Source organism: Mytilus galloprovincialis, chromosome 2 (assembly GCF_965363235.1).
Source record: "Mytilus galloprovincialis chromosome 2, xbMytGall1.hap1.1, whole genome shotgun sequence".
Taxonomy (NCBI): Eukaryota; Metazoa; Mollusca; class Bivalvia; order Mytilida; family Mytilidae; genus Mytilus; species Mytilus galloprovincialis.
This window is the reverse complement of record NC_134839.1, coordinates 71,815,343-71,837,390: the sequence shown is the minus strand read 5'-3', so window position 1 is coordinate 71,837,390 and position 22,048 is coordinate 71,815,343. Positions and strand designations below refer to the sequence as shown.

General features: G+C 31.7%; 1 protein-coding gene across 3 annotated transcripts; it reads left to right on the top strand.

Moving 5' to 3' along the window:
- Positions 1-2,064: 2,064 nt before the first annotated feature.
- Positions 2,065-20,702, top strand: LOC143064311 (sialin-like). Of its 3 annotated transcripts, none has more exons than XM_076237053.1 (12): positions 2,065-2,552; positions 3,182-3,459; positions 5,528-5,551; positions 6,587-6,876; positions 11,119-11,352; positions 12,556-12,643; positions 15,422-15,517; positions 17,193-17,341; positions 18,020-18,169; positions 18,730-18,862; positions 19,599-19,840; positions 20,358-20,702. In XM_076237053.1, the coding sequence occupies exons 2-12, from the start codon at positions 3,186-3,188 to the stop codon at positions 20,556-20,558; spliced, it is 1,881 nt and encodes a 626-aa protein (XP_076093168.1). In that variant the 5' UTR covers positions 2,065-2,552; positions 3,182-3,185; the 3' UTR covers positions 20,559-20,702. The 3 variants fall into 3 exon arrangements, with proteins under 3 accessions (XP_076093168.1, XP_076093170.1, XP_076093169.1); XM_076237054.1 differs by having other exon boundaries at positions 2,115-2,552; positions 3,185-3,459; XM_076237055.1 differs by lacking the exon at positions 5,528-5,551.
- Positions 20,703-22,048: the final 1,346 nt, after the last annotated feature.

Genomic DNA, 22,048 nt, shown 5'->3' with positions numbered 1-22,048 from the left:
CCAAAGTGACCATATTTCTATTCCCACTTGCATTTTTTAAAATATACGTCCACTCTGTGTAGTATTTGTATTTGTATCCATCTAATGAGTTATGCCTTTTTCAACTGATTTTTATAGTTCGTTCTTATGTTGTACTGTTACACCACTGTCCCAGGTTAGGGGAGGGTTTAGATCTCTCTAACATGTTTAATCCCGCCACATTCAATTCAGGGGTTTGAAATTAGTGGTTGTCGTTTGTTTATGTGTTACATATTTGTTTTTCGTTCATTTTTTGTTCATAAATAAGCCGTTAGTTTTATCGATTTAATTGTTTATATTGTTATTTCGGGGACATTTGTAGCTGACTATGCGGTATGGACTTTGTTCATTGTTGAAGGCTGTACAGTGATCTATAGTTGTTAATTTCTGTGTCATTTGGTCTCTTGTGGAGAGTTGTCTCATTGGCAATCGTCTTCTTTTTTATATATCAAAGTTTGAAAAAATTGCTGGACGTGAGTGCATGATACATTATTTTGACCCCATGTCCATGTGCTTATGTTTGGTAACAATTTAATTAAAACTAGGAAAATCAATTCATTTGTCGAATTTCTTGTACGTGCTCGTGTTTTTAAACACCAACATAAAAAACATTATTAATAACATGTTCCGATACTTTTGATATGTACAGTACATTAGTGACGTCAAAAAGTGATTATAATTATATTAAGAATAAGAAGAAAAAACCAGTTCTTGAAGAATGCAGTTATTATTTTTATAAATAACGAATTTACTATGACTAGATGACAATTTAGAAATTATGTCCAAATTAGCCTGTTTGGTTCATTGATTGGATCATCATAATATAACTTTTAAAATGAATGGAACAAAATCTTTTATAGATAGTACTTTTTTCCATTTATCAAACTGATAAAAAAAATAGCTATCAAGCACAAAAGCCCATGCTTTGTATTGTACTACCGGGATAAAAAAAAAAAAAAAACCAATCGAACCGATTTTTTTATTTATAAGAAAAATATGTGGACTTTAACGGTGTTATTTTGTGGACTTTAGCGGTACTTGTTATTGTGGACTTTAACGGCGTTTTCTTTTGGACTTTAGCGGAGGTAATCTGTGGACTTTAGCGGAAAGTTTTTTGGACTTAAGCGGCGTTATGGACTTTAGCGGCGATTTGTTGTGGACTTTAGCGGTGTTGTGGACTTTCGAGGAATTGTGGACTTTAACGGTGCCACAGCATTGGTAAAGATTACCGAGTTTGTATTACTTTTTACTTCTGTGTTTGTGTTCAATTTGATTCACATATGAACCACAACATTCAACTGGTATGAAAATAGCTGTTTATTATAGTCATTGTTTACCATTCGACCATTTCAGTAAGCATGATAATATGTATCCTTAGTATGTCTGAATATGTGCACCACATGTTACTGGTGCTAGAATACACCTATTGACTGGTTATGAGGTTTATACCAAGTTTGTTATCCCTGAGATACAAATTATTGCTCGAGGCGAAGGTTTAATCATTATCTTTATATATAAATGGACCCTACGCAAGAGTTTTGTCTTTTCTGTTCTAGTATTCAAACTGCAGAGGTCATGGTTTTTCAATATGTTCTTTGAAGGCAAAAGGCACAAAAATTTGAAATTAACAAAACTAGCTTTGTTTTATAAGCCTTGCCTAAATTTACTAACTCGGTGACTCATTACTTATTAATACCGTGAGATATACATTTGTACTTAATACAAAGCTATAAATGATATATTCGAATTAGCAAAATTGAATTTTAATGGCAATTTCTATGAGAATTAAAATTCAAGGTGTGAAAAAATACCCCGATTATACAAAATTAAACTAACGCAGAAAAATGATTAACTTCAAAGTATAATGGTTTGATGGTAGATGTCCAAGATAGTAAAACTGATATGTGCTGTAGTACAGGTATTTGGATGCACATCTCAATCTGAACTTATTTAAGTTCATACTTATACAAATACGCTGATCATCGACAAACTGTGAACTTCTACGGAAATAACCTGCTTCCGTTTGATTGTCTTCCTATTGTTGCATGTACTTACACGATGTTAAGGTCGTGTTCTCTAATCAAATGCGCATTACACTATTATGCAAAGGTTATGATATTACTGCTGCAGCGGGTAGTTCGTTTGAATTGATTAACAATCGATGCTTTAAATATCTGATGAAATCGGTAAATTCTTGCACGTATCGATTCCAGTCTCCACATGAAGGTTGTTGTGTCCTTATACCGACCTTGATACATGTTTCCAATCAGCGTTTTCGATAAGTCGAATTTAATCGATTATAATAATCGCATTTTATGTCATTTAACAAATAGTGATTGTTAATGGTAAATGTCCTGAAAGTGTTTTTGAATCAAACCAATAGATAGACATAGGAATACATATTTACGAATACATTATGTGTTGTTATTGATTATTGTTAGGATTGACTGAAAAATGCTGACGACATGATCACACGATATTTCTGAAGAAAGTATTATAAGCGTTATTTCAATTCAGTTTATTTGGAGAACAAAGTAAGTATTATTTCTTATACTTTTTTTTTTAGTCTTCTATTTTAAATTTTACGCAAACTAAATTTAAAAAAAACTATTAAAGAAAAGCCATCCGTATTTGTAAGTATATATTGGCTCAAAGATCTTGCAATACTATACAAATCCTTGAATACATGAAAATGATACTTCATTTTTAGTACATAATGTTGAAATCCAAACCTTTGCATCTAAATATTGGAAAAATGGGAAATGAGTAAAAAAAAAAACAATTTTGAAATCTTTGTAGTTTTCAACATGAACAGTGACTTTAAGAATCCGTTTTAAAAAAATAGATATAGAATGAAATTCAAAACAGTGTGGCTGTGGCCATTGATTGACACATTAAATTCATCCATTGACTGGGACAATTTGTCTGTCTAGAAGACTCCAACTTAAACAACATAATACAGCTAAATTTATAAGCGCAAATACCTTTGGACAATTTTTACGGTTTTTTTTTTTCAAGCCAAGTTGACGTAAGTGAATTGACATCACACTAAAATGTGTTGCATTTTATGGTTATATTTACATCTTTTTACGAGATGTTTCAGATACTTTCTTTTTTGTCCAATATACTTCCTATCATTTTTACTTAAACATTTTGTTTTCAGCAGAATGTCTGAAAAATCAACAAAATCACCAGAACGAGATATGAGAGATGTAGGATCTCCCAAAGCTAGATTACTAAAGAACCAACGAAGTCGTCATGATTCAGTTGCCAGTAGAACTCGTCATGATTCTGTTCTCAGCGGTCGGAGTATCGGGAGCGGGAGTCTCCATCGTCGGTTGTCATACAGACGACAGTCGAGTCTTGGTCTACCTCACTGTGACTCTTTTAAGTCCATGATACTTGAAGAAAAGAAAGAAATAGAGGTAGCAAAGGAAGGAGGTAAATTAGTTAATACTTTAGTTTGATCGGAGAGGGACCTTGTACTATATCACCTGCATTTTTCAACATTTGAATTCAATATATCTTGGATCTTGAACACCTCATCATAATAAAGGGTATGATGATAAATATTAAGATAAACAATAGTTTCTGAATAGTAAATTTCACTGAAAAATATTTTACCAACGTATTGAAATAGGTCGGACCCCTATCTCATTAATGTGCATACTATAAACCTCTTCTTTTATTTATAAATAAGTGAAGTAATTGGAAAAGTATAATCAAATGCAAACCCATTCACGTGTTGAGAAACCTGACAAATAAACGATAGAACATATTCAGATAAACAAACTTTGGAAGCAATTAAAGATATAAAGGATATCCGGAGTTTGGTACCTTTTTTTTTCTTAACATCCGGGGGCTGGTACTTTTCTTCTTCACGACGAATAATTAAGTGACATCTCGTTTTAGCTCATCGGGGCCGTGAGCTTTTGACATCAGCGTCAGTCGTCGTCCGTTGTCTCTCGTCTGCCTTGTCGAAGAATCTTCTCTGAAATTACTGGGCCAAATACCTTCAAACAGTTCGTGTCCATTCGTTTTTTATGTGTTTTGTTATTTGATTTTGCCATGTGATTATCGACTTTCCGATTAGATTTTCCTCTGAGTTCAGTATTTTTGTGATTTTACTTTTTCCTTGGGGTATCGAGTTTATATAATGTGTATCCGAAGTCTTGATCCATTAAAATCATGGCCGCAATGGCTAGAAATAGAATGTAGGGGTCAAATGCAGTTTTTGGCTAATATCTCGAAGACTAAATCATTAAGAACAATCTGACATTGGATTAAAATGTTCAAAAGGGCAAGATCTATTAGACCTGAAATTTTCTTATGAATCGAACAACTCGCTGCCATTAAATTTGTAATTTTAAGGAAAATTTTTAGTTTTTGGTTATTATCTTGAATCTAATTGAAGATAAAGATAAATTGTAAACAGCAAAAACGTTCAGCGAAGTATTAAAGATTTATAAAAAAGTTAACATGACCAAAATTATCAATTGATTCTTAAGGAGTTATTTTCCTTTTACGGAAAATTTTACAAAATTTGTTTATCATGTTTACTAACTTTTAAAAATACTCACACCTGAAACTACATGAACCAAATTAAACCGAACTTAAAACAAATTGATTTGTAGGTAACCTAGAATACAGTTTGTGCATGATTTATTTTCTGTTTCCTCAGAAAAACAAGGCCACCATGGCTACAAATAGAACATATGGGTAAAATGCAGATTTTCACTTATATCTAAAAAAATTAAAGGATTTAGTCTTTATGAGCAAATTAGACAAGAAGTTGAAATATACATTAGGATAAGGTCTTAAAATGAAATTATCAGCCAAATCGGTTTTCTGATTTTTAGGTTATTGCCCCTGAATTTGTGATTTTAAAAGGAATTTTGCTGTTTTCGGTTATAAACTTGAATATTATTATAGATAAAGATAAACTGTAAACAACATCAATGTTCAGCAAATTAGTTTAAATGACCAAAATTGTCAATTACCCCTATACGAGTTATCATTTAATGACAATTTTTCACAATTTGTTTATCTAGTTTGCTTACTTTACGGAAAATAAACATAAATGGAACACAAGGGTAAAAACCAAAAATAATCATTGATGAAAAAGTTTAGCAAAAGATATACAGGTGTGCGATTCAGTCTATTTAGAGCCTCTTGTTTTAGAATGCAGTAACCCATAACCTCGCTTTTTTATATCAATATAATCTCTTGTTTCCAAAATGCGGTAACCTAGAACATCGCCTATTAATAATTTTCGTTCTGTCAGTAATATTATTATGTATCTTCTTGTCAAGACCAAAGATTATATTTTAAAAGACCCAAAAGTTGAATGGAGTGTATAAATATGATATGCCCTTCACTTCTATTGCCCGGCAGTAAAACCCTTTCTAGTGATAATAGCCTCCACAATGTGAAAACTTAGAATTATGAGGATATCTTACATAACACTCTTTATTTTATTACTTTTAATTTATCTAATCCTATTTTACAGTCGAGGAACACTATGCCAGAAGGAGTAAGACCATAAAGTTGTCATTATAAATGTTGTTAATGGAATGTTCGTTTTCTTTTTTTATTATTTCTTTTTTTTTTATTTTGTTTCTCGTCTTATATTTTTTTCTAGCAGTATTGATTTTGTGTTTAGTTGATGTATTGTAAACGCCTATTTCTTCTTTACGAAGTTAGAGAGTCAGTTTTTACCTTTATTGTATCAAATTCCGCAAATTTTCTCTGTCTCATTTTGCATTGACAATGACAAATTGAATTTAGCTAGAAATGTCTACTATTTCCACTTTTTAATCAAATTTTAAGGAATTTAAGAAGCTGAAAATTAATTTGTGTACACGTTTTGTTACTCATTGCGGATTCAAGTGAAGAAAAACAAGGTTCACTGCTATTTTTTAAAGTATATAATTTCAACATAATACAGACAATAACCTTTAGACGAATGACAAATAGAAACATATAACATTGAATCGAAAAAAAAAAAACCCAGCATGTTTTACTTTATTTGTCAAATGATTATAGCTTGGCGAGTCTTATCAAATATGTGTGTTAATGTGAACTTCCAAGGTTTATAAATGAATAGAAAAGTGCTAAATTTAAGCAAATAATACAAACATAAAAATAAGACATCTTGTCTCGAAGATTTATTTGCGAGACAACTCCTCAAATACCTCATATTGCCAGTAAAATATATAATATTGGATATCAACAATATGATAGTATACGCATCGTGAGCATACTAAAAATATTCAATTTGAATTATATTATAACTTGAATCTCTCCTTCTTTGAAATTCTATGAGGATAAAAATGAATTTATATATAAAAAATTAAAAAATAACATTGAATAACAATAACATAAAAAAAAACATAACATAACGAAAAAAAATCGAATCGTAAAAAAGATAAATATCTAGAAAATTTGTTTCATACAATGATTATCTTCTTTGGCGAGCAAAAATAAAACCAACAAGAAAAATTCTTTTCCGTCATGTCACTTTACGAATAAGTTCATTTTGAAGGATATGTTTTTATTTCCTTTTCAGTTCCATGGTGGACATCTAAACGTTTATGTTTATCTATAGTATGTTTTTGTGGATTTTTCTGTCTTTATGCTCAACGGGTAAATCTCAGTATAGCCATTGTTTGTATGGTAAAACATGGACATTCTACGAACAATGGCCAAACACTCGATAATAGTTCATCTATATACAATATAAGTTCTAACTTTACTTCTAATGGAACTATATATACACATTCCGAGGACGAAACAAGTACAGTGATCATTAGAAGTACAATAAAACAGTGCCCAGTGGCACTGTCAACATCAACTCTGGTGAGTACAAGTACAAAGTCACTTAAATGTCATAAAATTGAAGCTTTGAAGCTGTTTCGTGGTAACTCTGTCGACATATGTGTTTTCGTTTCGGAATATAGATGTAAAATGTATTTGCTAAGGACATGCATGTGACTTAGTTCAAATATTTCCCATTAAAAATCCGAATTTCTTGATTTTTGTTGAAAATTTGTTCGTGTTTTTTGTTAATCTTATTCAAACAAACTGATTCCAAATATTAAAAAAAAACAAAGATAACGAGAGCTTTTGCCCAATATGAAAGCTATTAATTTGCGACTTAATTGACTCGCTTAGCAAAACATCAAGAAAAAGACAACTGAAATATATCATACAAAACTGAAGACGATACAAATATGTCTATATTAAATATTCATTGTATCTTGGTCGTTTTTCTCATGGCATATCAAGTTTAGATTAATGGTAAACACCGCCACCGTATTAGCAGTTAATTAAATCTTCAATAACGTTTTATTTTGTTCTATTGTTTTCTTTCTTTTCTCTATTAAGACAAAAATTCAATTCGGTTGCACTTTGTCAAAGTTTTAGAGCTAATTTCCTAATGCTTGTAGAGGATGCAGATGTCAATCTTAATTATAATGCTTGAGTAAACATCTATACAAACAAAGCATTTACAAGCATTAAGGAAATTAGCTCTAAACCTATAATCCGCTTCATCATCGGAAAGATGGATGATCCAAGAAGCAGGTTTCATCTACCGTTAATACGCATTGTAGATCTAGTATATATTATGTAGATTATTGAAAACAAAACAAAACAAAAAACATATCGTACAAAAGGCCTACCAAATACGAAACTGGATAAATGATACATTTCTAAATATTACTAGAACACACCCGCGAAATCGCGGGCATTCAGAGCGTAGTTTAAAGTATCAGTATGTAAAGTGTTGTTGGAAGAATTTTGTTAAATACAGAATGACTGGAGAATTTCAGCAAAAGTATCATAAGTCATAGGTTATTGGGGACAGGAAAATGTTTTTTTTTACCCTCCACCTTTATTTCCAAAGTTCCCAATTTTTGGTTTTCTATCAATTTCAATATGAACATACATTTAGTATGTTATGAACATTTATTTAAGTAAGGAGCCTGTAATTCAGTGGTTGTCGTTTGTTTATGTGTTACATATTTGTTTTTCGTTCATTTTTTGTACATAAATAAGGCCTCTAGTTTTCTAGTTTGCATTGTTTTACATTGTCATTTCGGGACCTTTTGAAGCTGAGTATGCGGTATGGGCTTTGCTCTTTGTTGAAGGCCGTACAGTAACCTATAATTGTTAATTTCTGTGTCATTTTGGTCTCTTGTGGAGAGTTGTCTCAACAAGGCAATCATCATACCACATCTTCTTTTTTTTTGTAATCAATGAATTTTGTAAAAGATTTAATGACTGGAGAATTTCAGAAAAAGTATCAAAAGTTCACATGAATAATTTTAGCGCTTATCTGTATATTATGAACATTCATTACTATATAGAGGGGGGATAGGAGGGGTCTTGATCCCGAAATCCCGGACTTGAAAAAACGAAATCCCGAGGTCCCGAATTTAAATAAAGCAAATCCCGACATCCCGAAATCCGAAAAAAAGGATTCCCGGATCCCGAAAGGGTCAATCCCGAAATCCCGAGCTTAAAAACACCCGATCCCGGAGTCCCGATAAAGGTCCTATCCCCCCTCTATATAAATAAAGCGTATTTACTTTCAATTCTAAGTTTACTAATCGATCCATGGTGATCATTGATATAGTATACAGACACTCTCTATTTAATAAACTCTGTGACTGCCGTGAATAGTAAACTTGTAAATGATAGCAGATAAAATACTGAAAATACACTTTATTCGTAGTATATATGTATGTTCAAAGTATACAGAAAAACGCAAACCGGAAGTCTAATCTGACTTAAAATTTCGTACAATGACGGGACAATACCCGGATGCCTTTTTTTCTCGTTTTTCTCCTAAAATAACTCAATCTGAATAATCATATGAATGGATGACAAATGCGACTATGCACTGTACCTATAGGACACAGAGGCGTGTTGATTAATTTATTGTGGAAAGAAGAGAAGCGACACCAAAAAATGAGGTCTTCTCGTTTAATAGTATAGATTAGTTACATAGTGTGTTAGTGACCTAATATGATATTTACTGATCCCGTATATATCATATTAGGTCACTAGCACACTATGTAACGAATATATCTTACCGACTATCTTTATTTGTTGAATTTAGACTAGAGTTGTCTCATTTGCTATCACAACACATCTTCTTATTTCTATATTTAAGTGTTCAAGTGTTCAATTTTAAGAACCTTCTTCAATTGGTCTGTACTAAAAAATAATACAAACAATAACTATTTATTATCTTTTAAATAAACAAACAGTGCCAAAGTCGTAAATCCACTACTAACCGTGTATTGAACTAAGCCCCGCCTCCCTACTAACCTAATATTGAATATACACGGTCTTCACGTGGACGCTTTTAACCAATCATATTCCTAGAAATGTATAGGAGGTAAGATAATAGCAGCTGTTGTCCCATATAGGGCATGAGAAATAATATCTTTGATCACTAAAATATAGAAAATGAACATACAAATTGAATGAAAATCTTTAAAAACACATTGGGTCAATAAATATATTGCTACAAAACGACAAAATTACTATATATTTTTAATGCCAGTCATAAATCAATGTGCCTCTGTTAAGAAGTATGCCATTTTGTGAGATTTTAGCCTTCTCAGACTAGATGTTGCTGAAAATGCTCTTTAATGGTATTCCCTTTCGGCATTATGCAGAATTACATCCCAATGATGCTTCATTTGACCATTGTTCTAAATAAGTCAGAGTTGTGTACAAATGCAGTAATTCCATAATCTAAAATATAGTTATGCCAATTATCATCAAATTTGGAATGCTATATCAATACGTGTCGTAAATAATTGCTGTTTCTGAGAATTATCACAAACACATTTGTTTATTCACTGCAACAAAACAACAAAACAATGTTACATAATTGTATTGGATATTGATCCCCCTCTCAGCTTTTAATGATTTATAATTGTTTTCAGTTGCAATTTACAAAATTAAAACCGTGAATCAATACAATAAGTGAGTAAAACCCATTTGGTTTTCTGATTACCTTTATTTATTTTCAAAAAAGTACATGTAACAGTAATTATTTTTTTTAAAGAAATATGAAAACAATCTTTAAATGCAAAAGTAGTATATCGTTGTTCAATCGTCATAATTCTATTAATAAGAAACAAATCCGGGTAACAAACTCAAAACTGAGTGATACACATAAACTTTAAGGGAAAAAAAACGGAACAACAGAAACACTGAACTACAACAAAAGCAAACACCAACATACATAGAAAAGGACGGTAGATAACAACTGACAGAGCACATTTTAAGAAAAAATTGTGGATTGACCCTGTTTTTATGGCTAGCTGAACCTCCCGCTGATAAAACCACAACTTTAAACTTGAACTGTTTCGGTTCTTATACATCATTGCCTTTCAATAATGGGCATTGTGTATTCTTGATGTATGTACACCAAGATAAGCGCTTCGGTCGTATGAAATTCATAAATTGTTGTTTTCGTCATCTTTTCTTATTATTAAAGCAAATAAATAGATCCTATCAAAAATACGTTTCTAAATATGAAGAAATACTTAATTTATTTTCCTTTAATGGATCTGAAAAATCAACGAATCATCAGATTGTCAGTGTTCACTGAATGGTGTCTGAAGGTCTTTTGGATTAGGTCTTTATACATATAACCATAAACTAATATAGACAAAAGAAAATGAAAACAACACGTTAAAAATTGTATGCGTCCGAATCGCTATTTTAGATTTACAGTCATCGGCATGATCAGGAACACTCAGAGCCGAAAACCTGAAAGCCCAGGGTGAATATTAACCGATACAGTTGAGAAGAGTTTTATTTCCAAAAAAGGAACCGACAAATATAAAGTAATATAGTGAATGACTAAAAACTTATTTCCACATATGACACATAAATAATAGTTATCACACAACACAGCAGTGTTTCTGAATTATACTTTTTTAAAGAAACTTGTAAAACATGCTGTAAACACATAGTGAGACTTTTTGTTTTATTCATAAATATATTCAAAGAAGCTCAAAGACATTTTCCACTGTCTTTGATATTAATTAATTTCAATTATATCCTATTCTTTAGAAGGGAGAATTTGTTTGGGACAAACAACTGCAAGGTGTGATACTTGGTGCATTTTTCTGGGGTTACACCTTTCTACAGATTCCCGGAGGATGGTTGGCAGAAAGATTTGGACCTCGACTTATTATTTCAATAGGAATGCTACTAGTATCGACACTAACACTACTTACACCAATCTGTGCCAGAATAAGTCCATATCTTCTAACTGTTTGTAGAGTATTTATTGGTGTGGGCGAAGTGAGTACAATATTTTTCACGTTTTTATACATATCAACGGCAATGTAGGGGATTAGGATATTTCGTTCATATTGAATAAAGTGACATTGAACGCCATTTCATTCTACAATTTTCTAGTAAACAAAGATAAAGATACACTATAGTGTTGACATTGAATATGATACACGAAAAAAACTAAACAAATTATATCCAATAAAAACATAAATTTTCCCATGTGAGTGAATTTATTTCTAATAGTTAGTTATTTGTCAAAAACACTTACAAAAACAAAAAACAAAAAAAAAAATATAAAAAAACATAACCATTAAGAAAAAAATAATTACAAAAAAGAGTAAAATGATAAAAAAAAAAATCTTCTAAAGGTTGTATGTCGATGTATGTCGATTAAAAGTGAATAAGGTAACGCTAAGAATTAGACCATAGAAGTATTATAATGACAAAATACACAAATAACGTTTTCTAGTGGTGACTTCTGTACAAATCTTTCGTCAAAGCCATAGGGTTAACCAGAAGCATCTTCCTCTGATTTAGTCGAGGAAAACCGTCAATGATTTGAAGTAATAGTTATGTTCAATGTTTTTATTGACATATAAAAAAGTATAAGACGTGTAATAGAAGGCATTTAAGCGTTGTAAATAAATACGCCCGTTTTTCATAAATTTAATGCTAAATAATTTTGTTGGAATTTTTTTTTAATAGCAAATAAGTTGTCAAGATTATTCTTTTCAACCCAGGCACGACCAGAATGTTTTAAAGGCAAAATTCGGGGCCAGAATTTTGTTCTCTCTAAAATATCCGTGCCCCCCCCCCCCCCCTACAATGCTTCTATAACCGGGCGTTTTCCGTGTTATAGTAATTCAAAGACGGAATACCAATACTTTAAACTTTATTAGCAAGGTCCGGACAGCGGATTCGTCCTGTATGGAACACGTAAATGAAGAGATTTCCTTGTCCTCAAGTTCTTGAAACGGAAATCGAGACATTTGCTTCTTCTCAATAAACGTTCTCATACGGTCACTATCTCTCTGAATTTTGGATTTCGACTTTGATTTCTTCTTCGGGTTTGGGTTTTCACATGATTTAACGTGAAAACTACACATACGGGCAAAATGACCATGATGTCTACAAATATTTGCACTTATATATTGTGATGCATTTTATTATTCAAAAACGATAATCTTATTTGTCAATGTCATAATTCAGGCAACTATGTATCCCGGGGCACAGGTTCTGTGGGCAAAATGGTCTCCTCCGGAAGAAAGAAGTAGATTAGTTGGATTTTCATTTGGAGGTAAAGGATTAACGGTAAATTTCAAAAGAAAAACGCAGGCATACTTTCATTATTCCGTTATAAGCTTTCTTATATATTCTGATGCAATTAACGTGATTTACTGATAACTGATAATATGCTAATAATAGTTTAATTATTGCGTCTGACATGTTTTGAGAGATTTAACATGATTCGCAAATTCTTATATCGAAACAAGATTATAAGATCGTGCCTTCCTTTAATTTTTTATGACGTTTGTGAATATAATGGTATTTAATTAACCCTCAGAAGTACAGCCGCCGATATTAATCTTCTCTCAGTATCTGAGAGCATTTTTTGATACATTTGTTTAATATTGTTTTATAAAAATGAAAATGTGGTATAATTGCCAATGAGACAGCTCTCATAAGAGATTTGCATGTTCTTGTTATTAGTTATACTGTATGGTCTGTAACTAGTATGTACGTTTATTTTTTGTTCTAATGTTCTGGGGCCGTGTCAATGAAAGTATCCTAGGATATGTCCTAAGATAGGTCTTAGGACATTATTTAGGATGGTCTTAGGACGTGTCTGAGACATGTCTTAGGATGTAAAACAAAGCTGTCTTAGGACAGTACTAACTACGATGGTCCTAGGACCATCCTAACACACATATATATTTAATTGAAAAAAATACATAGAGATTTCTATGACATAGATTTTATTGTATTTTAATATTTATATGACCTTTGTATGGAAAACAATTAACGCAAAATGAAAGTTAAAGATTTAACGTAATACTATTATAATACGTTATTTAAAAGTATGATGGAAGATATAAATGATTTTAATACGAAAACAAAATGAAATAGTCACAAAACTTTGTTAAATGCGATATTCGTGCTGAAATTTTAGTACGTAAACTAGTTTTGTCCTTAGGTCCACTCCATTTCATTACATGTATCGAATGAGGATTAGTTAAAAAAAAAAAGTATTTTTTTCCCCATATTTAAATTTTTATTGCACCGTTTTGGTCAGTCGCACAAATATTGCTTTACTGATATTATTTTTTAGGCTTCAAAAAAGGCAGCACAAAATAATTTAATCATTTATTTAATGTAATACAGTAACAATTGAATCTTTAACAAAAATTGAAAAAAAAATTTGTGTGTTTATTAATTTAATTCTTATAACAGTTTGATAGTTTAATATTGTATAAGTATTTTTAGTATTGAGTTTATGCCATATTTGCTGTTTTTATTACGTTTTAGGACATTGTAACCTTTAGGACTATCCTAAGACACCTATTTGTATGTCTTAACTTTAGGACCAAATTTAGGACATATCTTATTTTAGGAGACTTTTGTTAACCTGACTTAGGACTAAGACGTGTCCTAAGACCATCCTAAGACATGTCCTAGTCCTAGGACAGCTTCGTTGACACGGTCCCTGGATTATTACGGGGTAGATTTATATATAATTTAAATAAGTTTAAACACCCACTATTTAAGTAATGATACCTATGTCAGGTTTCAATACCACTATTAGCACCGTGTTTTAATTAAAATGTTCTTCATTCACTCAAACATAACTTCCCTAATATATGATATCAGGTGCATTATTAGCGAGATGGATGATTCTAATCAGATGGAAAAATGGACAAGCAATCTTTTATTTTTATTGGCCTACTTTCAAAAATTTTCATCTCCGAAATTACACTACACAGTGAAATATTTCAAAACTTTGGGGATGATTGAAATAAAAAATTAAATAAAGCCATCTGAAGTTTATTTTGTCAAATGTTATCTTTATATTTCCGTGGAGTATATAGGGGTAAATTCAGTAAATAAATATACGTCATCAGGGACCGCCCATTTAGGGGAGAGCTCTCTGTATAACACTGAAGTCCTATGCTCTTCTGATTGGTAGATAATGTTTTTAATAAATATTTTTTGGCAGATGGATCAAAACTAGATTTGAAAAAAAATAAAAAATAAATGCTGAATGTACTATTTTTTTTTACTACAGGGTTGAAAAGTAATGGGGGTCAGTATAGGAATTCAGTGCGAATCTACATTGTTTGTAAACAAGGCCATGTGAATGCCCAAAAATGCCGCATGACCCTATGTTTTTATTGTTGCAAAAGATAGGGCTACATTTGTACTTTCATGAATGATATATGAAAGTTTCCAATTTCTAAAGGTAAATCAGGTATAAATTTAATTCCACACATAGATTAGCATTAAAGTCAATGGGAGATTTTTTACTGAATTTACCCCTATAGAACTCACTATATTTTCTCTATAGTGAGTTCTAGAGCACCGTCCCTTGATGAATATTACCCAGTAGCAATGTCAACCCTTGCTGCTGTGCATTAATCATGAGGAGAATCACTATTGGAGTAATCTCATGTATCTGTAGCTAGTTCTGAAGGATCTCCCCTTGATGACCTTTGCATTGTTGTGATGTAAAAATCCCTCACTGCTGTGCACTGGTCATTAGGGGAACTACTGCAGAATGAGATACTATATTCCTGGTTCTATTTTTACTTTTTTTTGTTTCCGTATTAATAAACTTTATATCATATTCTTTTAATCTTAAATCGGCCTCATTACACTCAATGCCTCTTACCATAATTATATCCTACATTGCTCATATTATCAATTTATTATTTGTGTATTACTTATTGTGTATTTCACTAATGTTTATATAATCATTGTACTATGATGTTTTTGTATCTTGCCCGACAAGGGCCCATGATTTGTATAATGAAATAATGGCGAATGTCTAATGTCTATTAATTATGTCGTATTTTTACAGGATGCCAGCTTGGAAATGCCCTAGCTTTCCCTATTGGTAGTTTATTGTGTGCCTACGGCTTTGATGGTGGATGGCCTTCGATATATTATGTTTTAGGTGAAAAAGTCAAACCAAATGTTCTATATTGGCATAACGAGGGTATCACCAGCCCAGTAGTCAGCACTTCTGTGTTGACTTGAGTTATCATTGATATGTTCATAATTATAAATTATCTGTTAATCAAATTTTAAATTTTTGGATTACTAAGGCTTTTCTTCCACAGGAATAGATTACCTTAGCTGTATTTGGCAAAACGTTTAGGAATTTTTTGCTCTTCAACTTCGTACTTAGAATGAAATTCAAAACAGTGTGGCTGTGGCCATTGATTGACACATTAAATTCATCCATTGACTGGGACAATTTAGGTAAACGTTTGTATGTAATGACCACTGCTCTCTATGTACTTTTTAAAGACACTTAAACTATGGGGTCACCAAAGGTTCTCAACACCTTAATAAAGTAATTCGAAAAATTAATCAGAAATTACACGATGTTTTGATTTATATCAATTATATAAATCAAAACATAAAGATTATTCCTGATTAATTTTTCGAATTATTTTATAATTAAAGGCGTTAAGAAACCTTTGGTGACCCACAGTTTAAATGTCTATCGTAGGTACGTCGTGAACAGTGGTCGTTACAGACAAACGTTCACGTAAATTGTCCCAGTCAATGGATGAATTTAATGTGTCAATCAATGGCCACAGCCACACTGTTTTGAATTTCATTCTATTTCAATTTGACCTTTAAATATTTTTGATTCGAGCGTCACCGATGAGTCTTTTGTAGACGATACGCGCGTCTGGCGTAAATATAAAATTGTAATCATGGTATCTATGATGAGTTTATTCTTTACAAATATAATTGTTACCTTCGTACTTAATCGGTTCCTCACCTAGTCATATGATACAAGACTTCGGAAGTTCATATCATTTGCATCCCCCCCCCTGGTATTTTGTTTTTACTATCAATGTTGGAACTTCGGAAACTCCGAAGTCTTATATTATAGGACTAGTTCGTTACCCAAACTCGGCAATAAGTATCCAACGTTACAATTAACTTTTTTGTTATTTTAACGTTTTGAACGTAATCAAAGCAAGTGCCTTATACTAATTGTGACAACCTGTTAAAATTTTGACAATCGGAGGAATAATTTAGAAAGAAAAGAATTAATAAATTTAAGTCTTAGAAGTTATGCCTATATAGCATAAATTGACAAAATCACTATTTGCCACAAAAGTTGCAAATCTATGGAAAACACTGTTTCGAATTCTTTAAAAACAAATTTTTGTTTGTTTTGTTTTGTTTTTAACTTTTTATACAGAACAAGTGAATCTGCTGCTTTTACTCTCTTCCATTTCATATATTTAAAATCATCTTTTGCTTTCAAACATAAATTTGACTGTGAGCTTTCCTGAAAAAGACAAATCAAGAAAAGTGCATCGAATGCTTCTCTTGTCTCGTGTTTAAGATTTAGCTTCAAACGGTTTTTTATCTGTAGCAGGAAGTTTCTGATGCGCAAATTCAATGTTTGTCGAAGACTACATACAATATTGAACGTCATTAATTTAGTAGTATCGATATTTCAAATATTCATCTTCTTGTGCAATTTATGTTTCTTCATAAAAAAAATTGGTTGAATTATGATTTTTCGTGTTTAATGTCAATTTATATCATTGCCTGTTTATTGATACACTTTTTGTTATTGACATTTTCTTCATCATAATAAGGTGCTGTATCATTTGTATGGTGTATTGTATGGATAGTTTTTGTTCGAGATTCACCTGAGGAAATGCCAGGTATAACAGATATAGAAAAGAAATATATATTGCATTCCCTTGGCGACGACGAAGATCCTGATGATCAGCATCATCATAAGGTAAGATGGAGAAATATGTAAAAAGTAATCGTCATACTTTGTTTAATATTAAGACAACATGATGATAGTGTGCAATCGAAAAATTCATTGCCATACTTGGTAAGACGAGATACTAGTGTGCAAATGAAAAATTGATTTACACAATTGGTAAGACAACGAAAAAGTAACCGACACACTTTGTATGGCGATATACTAGTGTGCAAACGAAAAAGTAATCGACACACTCTGAAGACAAGATTCTAGTGTGCAAACAAAAAAGTAATCGACATACTGTTTACGACAACGCGCTGATAGAGTGCAAGGTTGAATCGAAAAAGTTATTGACACACTTCGTAAGACACCGAAATAATAACAAACCAGTAGTCGACACACGGTTAACTGATCAAATATCAGTTTGCAATCGAAAAAGTAATTGACATACTTGTTAAGACAAGACAGTAGTATGCAAAGGAAAAGATAATCGACACACATGGTCCTGTAAGGATTAAACAAAACCATATAAGGTGAACATCACTTGAGGGAGTCACAACCAAAGTGTTGCCATGCGCAGACTTTTATTTTAAGACAAACTGTAAGTGTAACAGTCAAAATACGTACTTTATAAAACGGAAGTACCAGAAATAGCTTGTCTCTGTAGTTCTAGACTAATTGTTGTCATCTTGATTTTTGTTCATATAGCATACAGCGAAACCTTGGAAAAGCATTTTGACGTCTGGTGCTATGTGGGCAATACTTATAGCTAATGCGTGTGGTAACTATGGTGCTTATATGTTGTTGACGCAAATGCCTACATATATGAAAGAAGTTTTAAAGTTTGATATTAAGTCGGTAGGTAGAAGAAAGGTCATATATTTCATTACTTTTATTTGAATATATTTTTTATATTAACTTGACATGCATTCAGTTCAAAAATTTAACATATCCCTGGTTTGACGCATACTGGTTGCTTACATCTCGTGTTCAAGTTTGTCATAGTCTTTACATAGTCTGATATGTAAAGCTTTAGACTAAAACAACACAGAAAAAGACAGAAAACTAAAATGAAATTTAATCCAAACCCATACAAAATACAAATTGGAAGATGCGATACAAAATACAAATTGGAATATGTGTTAAAAAACTTCAGAAATTCAACTTTATATTTGATTTTCAAAATTCATAGTTGTTTAACATCCTTGCTTTCTATACCGTCGGAGATCCGCGGACACCTTTGAAAATTTCTTCCCAATGTATAAATGATAAAATATTTACAAAATGTATTTATTTATTTATTTCATTTATATGACATCGGACCATAAATAGCTCAAAGTTGAGTTTTTATTGTCATTAGAGCCTTCAATTACTAGTAATGTGTTTCTTTAGATAGTTCTTTGATTTATTACTTTCAGAACGGAGTGTTTTCTATGATACCATACTTGTTATTTTGGGTTTTTATTATAATTGCTGGAATTTTCGCCGATTTCTTCATAGCTAGAGAGATACTTTCCATTGGTGCTACACGTAAATTGTGTTGTTCAATAGGTAAGTCTGGTGCTACACGTAAACTATGTTGTTCAATAGGTAAGTCTGGTGCTACACGTAAATTGTGTTGTTCAATAGGTAAGTCTGGTGCTACACGAAACTATGTTGTTCAATAGGTAAGTCTGGTGCTACACGTAAACTATGTTGTTCAATAGGTGAGTTAGTCTATTTTTGTAAACCTCTCTTGGTACAAAATGTTCTTCTTAATAAATGTCCCTTTACTGTTTGCAAAAGGATATGCCAGAAGATATTAACAGGAATTGCAACATGTTTATTTAGTTTATCGACGCTATCAATCAAATTATCTTTTTTAGAATTTAACACTATAAGGTATGCGAAAAATCTGGATTCAGAATATTTGTTTGGTCATCTGTTAGTTCACAATATTTTTTTCCATCAAATTGAGGATCAGAATATGTTTTCAGGAAAAAACCAACATACGCTTCCCTCTTTCGAAGTTAATTGGTCGTTCCCTTATACATTTGTATCTCTATTCTACTTTAAAATTAATGTCATCTCTAAATGTGGAATGCTATTTTAAAATCATAATACTTATGTTTTTACGATGTTCGAATGCAATTAAACGAGTTTTAAAAACGAAACTTTCATGAAAACATAAATATCGCCAAAATAACGTATACTTGGCCATAAAGCACTAAAAACGTAAGCGACAAGATCTCGCTGGCAATAATCACGGAAAATATTTCATCCTGATAGTTTCTATCATTTATTGCAGGTATGTTTGTTCCCGCCATTTTTCTTGTAATACTAGGATATATGGACTGTTTTAAACAAACAGAAGCGGTGGTACTCCTCACATTGTCCATGGCGTTTTGTGGTTTTCAATTTAGTTCTTTCTTCATTAATCACGGTGATATTGCACCAAAGTTTGCAGGAACGTTATTTGGAATCACCAATATGGGAGCTAGTGTACCGGGGATTATTGCACCTTATGTTGTTGGTGCAATCACTCAAAATGTAAGTTAGGTGCAAATACTAAATACGTTAGTAATTTCATGGATTGTGTTTGTCCATATGTGATTAAAAAAAATCAGAAAAAAATCTGAATATCTTCTGAAGAAAATAGCTAAATTGAGAGGTTTTCCTGAGAATGATAGGTTTCTGACTTATTTTGCAATGTAAATTCTTCCTTTTAATGGTATGGGAAAATGAAACGATGCTTAACAATCAGAAAGACCCATGATTGTCTGCAAAATTAGTGATGGTTTTTGGGTTTATAACAAGTACCAAACAAAACAAAACAATTATGAATCTATAAATATAACAAGTATGACTGAAATCATGCGCATCAAGCAAACCAAAATAAAGGATTCAGATCGGAAATCATTTTGCAAATAAACGCAAAAAAAACAAGTTCAAAACAATAATTTGACCTTTTTGAGTTTTATAATTTACAAAAGGGGAATATGTTATTGCAAATATGCACTATAAATGATAAATATGATATAAACATAGTTATAAATTGAATTTTCAGAAAAAACCAAAGGAATGGCGGATAGCATTTTACATAGCCGCTGTCGTGTATTGTGTTGGGGCTGTTGCTTACATTATTTTGGCTAAAGGTGAGGTACAGGAATGGGCGGATATAAATCACAAACAAGGACAAAAAACAGAACTTCACGAAATACAAGAAGAAGATCAAGAGCATGATGAAAAATCAAATAATAAGGTGTAGTCTATTCCAATGATGAACAGGTTAAACGAGGCATTTCATATTTCGCACAGACAGAGAGAAGATATGAAATGTCATATTAGGTTTGTTAAAAGTAAAGCTTTAATTGATTTCGAATTATATTTTAATAAAAAAAAGTTACTGAAACAGACTTTTTAATGTGTTCTTTTTCCAACTTCGTATCCATACGATATTGCTATAACAACTGTTAATATGATCATTGAGAAAAATCTACGTGTTTTTTCGTACGGTTGTCTATAAATGGCTTGCATCCACTTCATTGAAGTTTGGTGAATAGTAGTCTCATTGACAATAATACCACATCTCCTTAGTTTTATATAATCTAATAAAGGGGGAATGTGTCCAAGTGACACAGATTATGCCCCGCTTGCATATACAACATTATAAAGGGACATAACTCAAGAACAGTAAAAGTGACACTGAAAATTCAAATTTGATCTGTGTATTGTGGTATACATATTATGTATAATATTCATAACGTTTAGTGAGGCAAACTAAAGTTAGAAAGAAGGGAACCGAAACATTCAACAATGCTTCCATCAATGTGTGTAGGGGCATAACTCCAGAAGGTAAAAGTGATGCCATCAGAATTGTGTTAATAAGCATTGTGCATGTAATATCCAATCATTTAGTTGAGGCAAGCTTGCGTTAAAAAACTGAAACATAAAATTCAGCATTTTTTTTTCCATTTGTAAAGAGGCATAACTCTAGAATTGTGAAATTGACGCCACAAAACTCCAAATTTAAACTTTAGTTTTTTTTTAATAATAAATGTTGTGTATAAGTTTCAAAACATTTGATTGAGGCAAACTATAAAGTTGGAGAACGGAAACTAATTTCGGGACGCACTGTAGATGGACAAAGGTAAAACTTAATATTTCTGTTGCGAGCTCAGTTTTTAATTTTAGATTTTTATCTGTATTCTTATGGAAACTCTAGAAAGATTTTTTGGCAAATTGAAATCATTTTCATCTGTTGCTACGTATAACAATGAAAATATATATTTGAGTCTATAAGTAACTTTTTATTGCAAAGCCATTGACTTTAAGCTCTACGCGAGATAGGGTCTTAATGTACGGTCTATGACGTTGCCATATAAAATACAATAGAATAATAAAATAACTTAAATACTTAACTCCAAGGAAAATTCCAAATGGAAAGTCCCTTATCAAATGGCAAAATCAAAAACTCAAACACATCAAACAAATGAAAAACAACTGTCAAATTCCTGACTTGGCTACAGGCATTTCCTTATGCAGAAAACATTTTTTATATATATATAGCTAGCTAAACCTCCCACGTATATGACAGTCGCATTAAATTGCATTATCTTGACAAACATATGTGACCAAAACAAACAGACATAATCGGTAAAAGTTGGCAAAAGTTTGGGGTACAGCAGTCAACAGTGTGTTACATTCTTAATCAAGATGATAAACAATGTCAGAACCTAGAATCTATACTTCAAGACA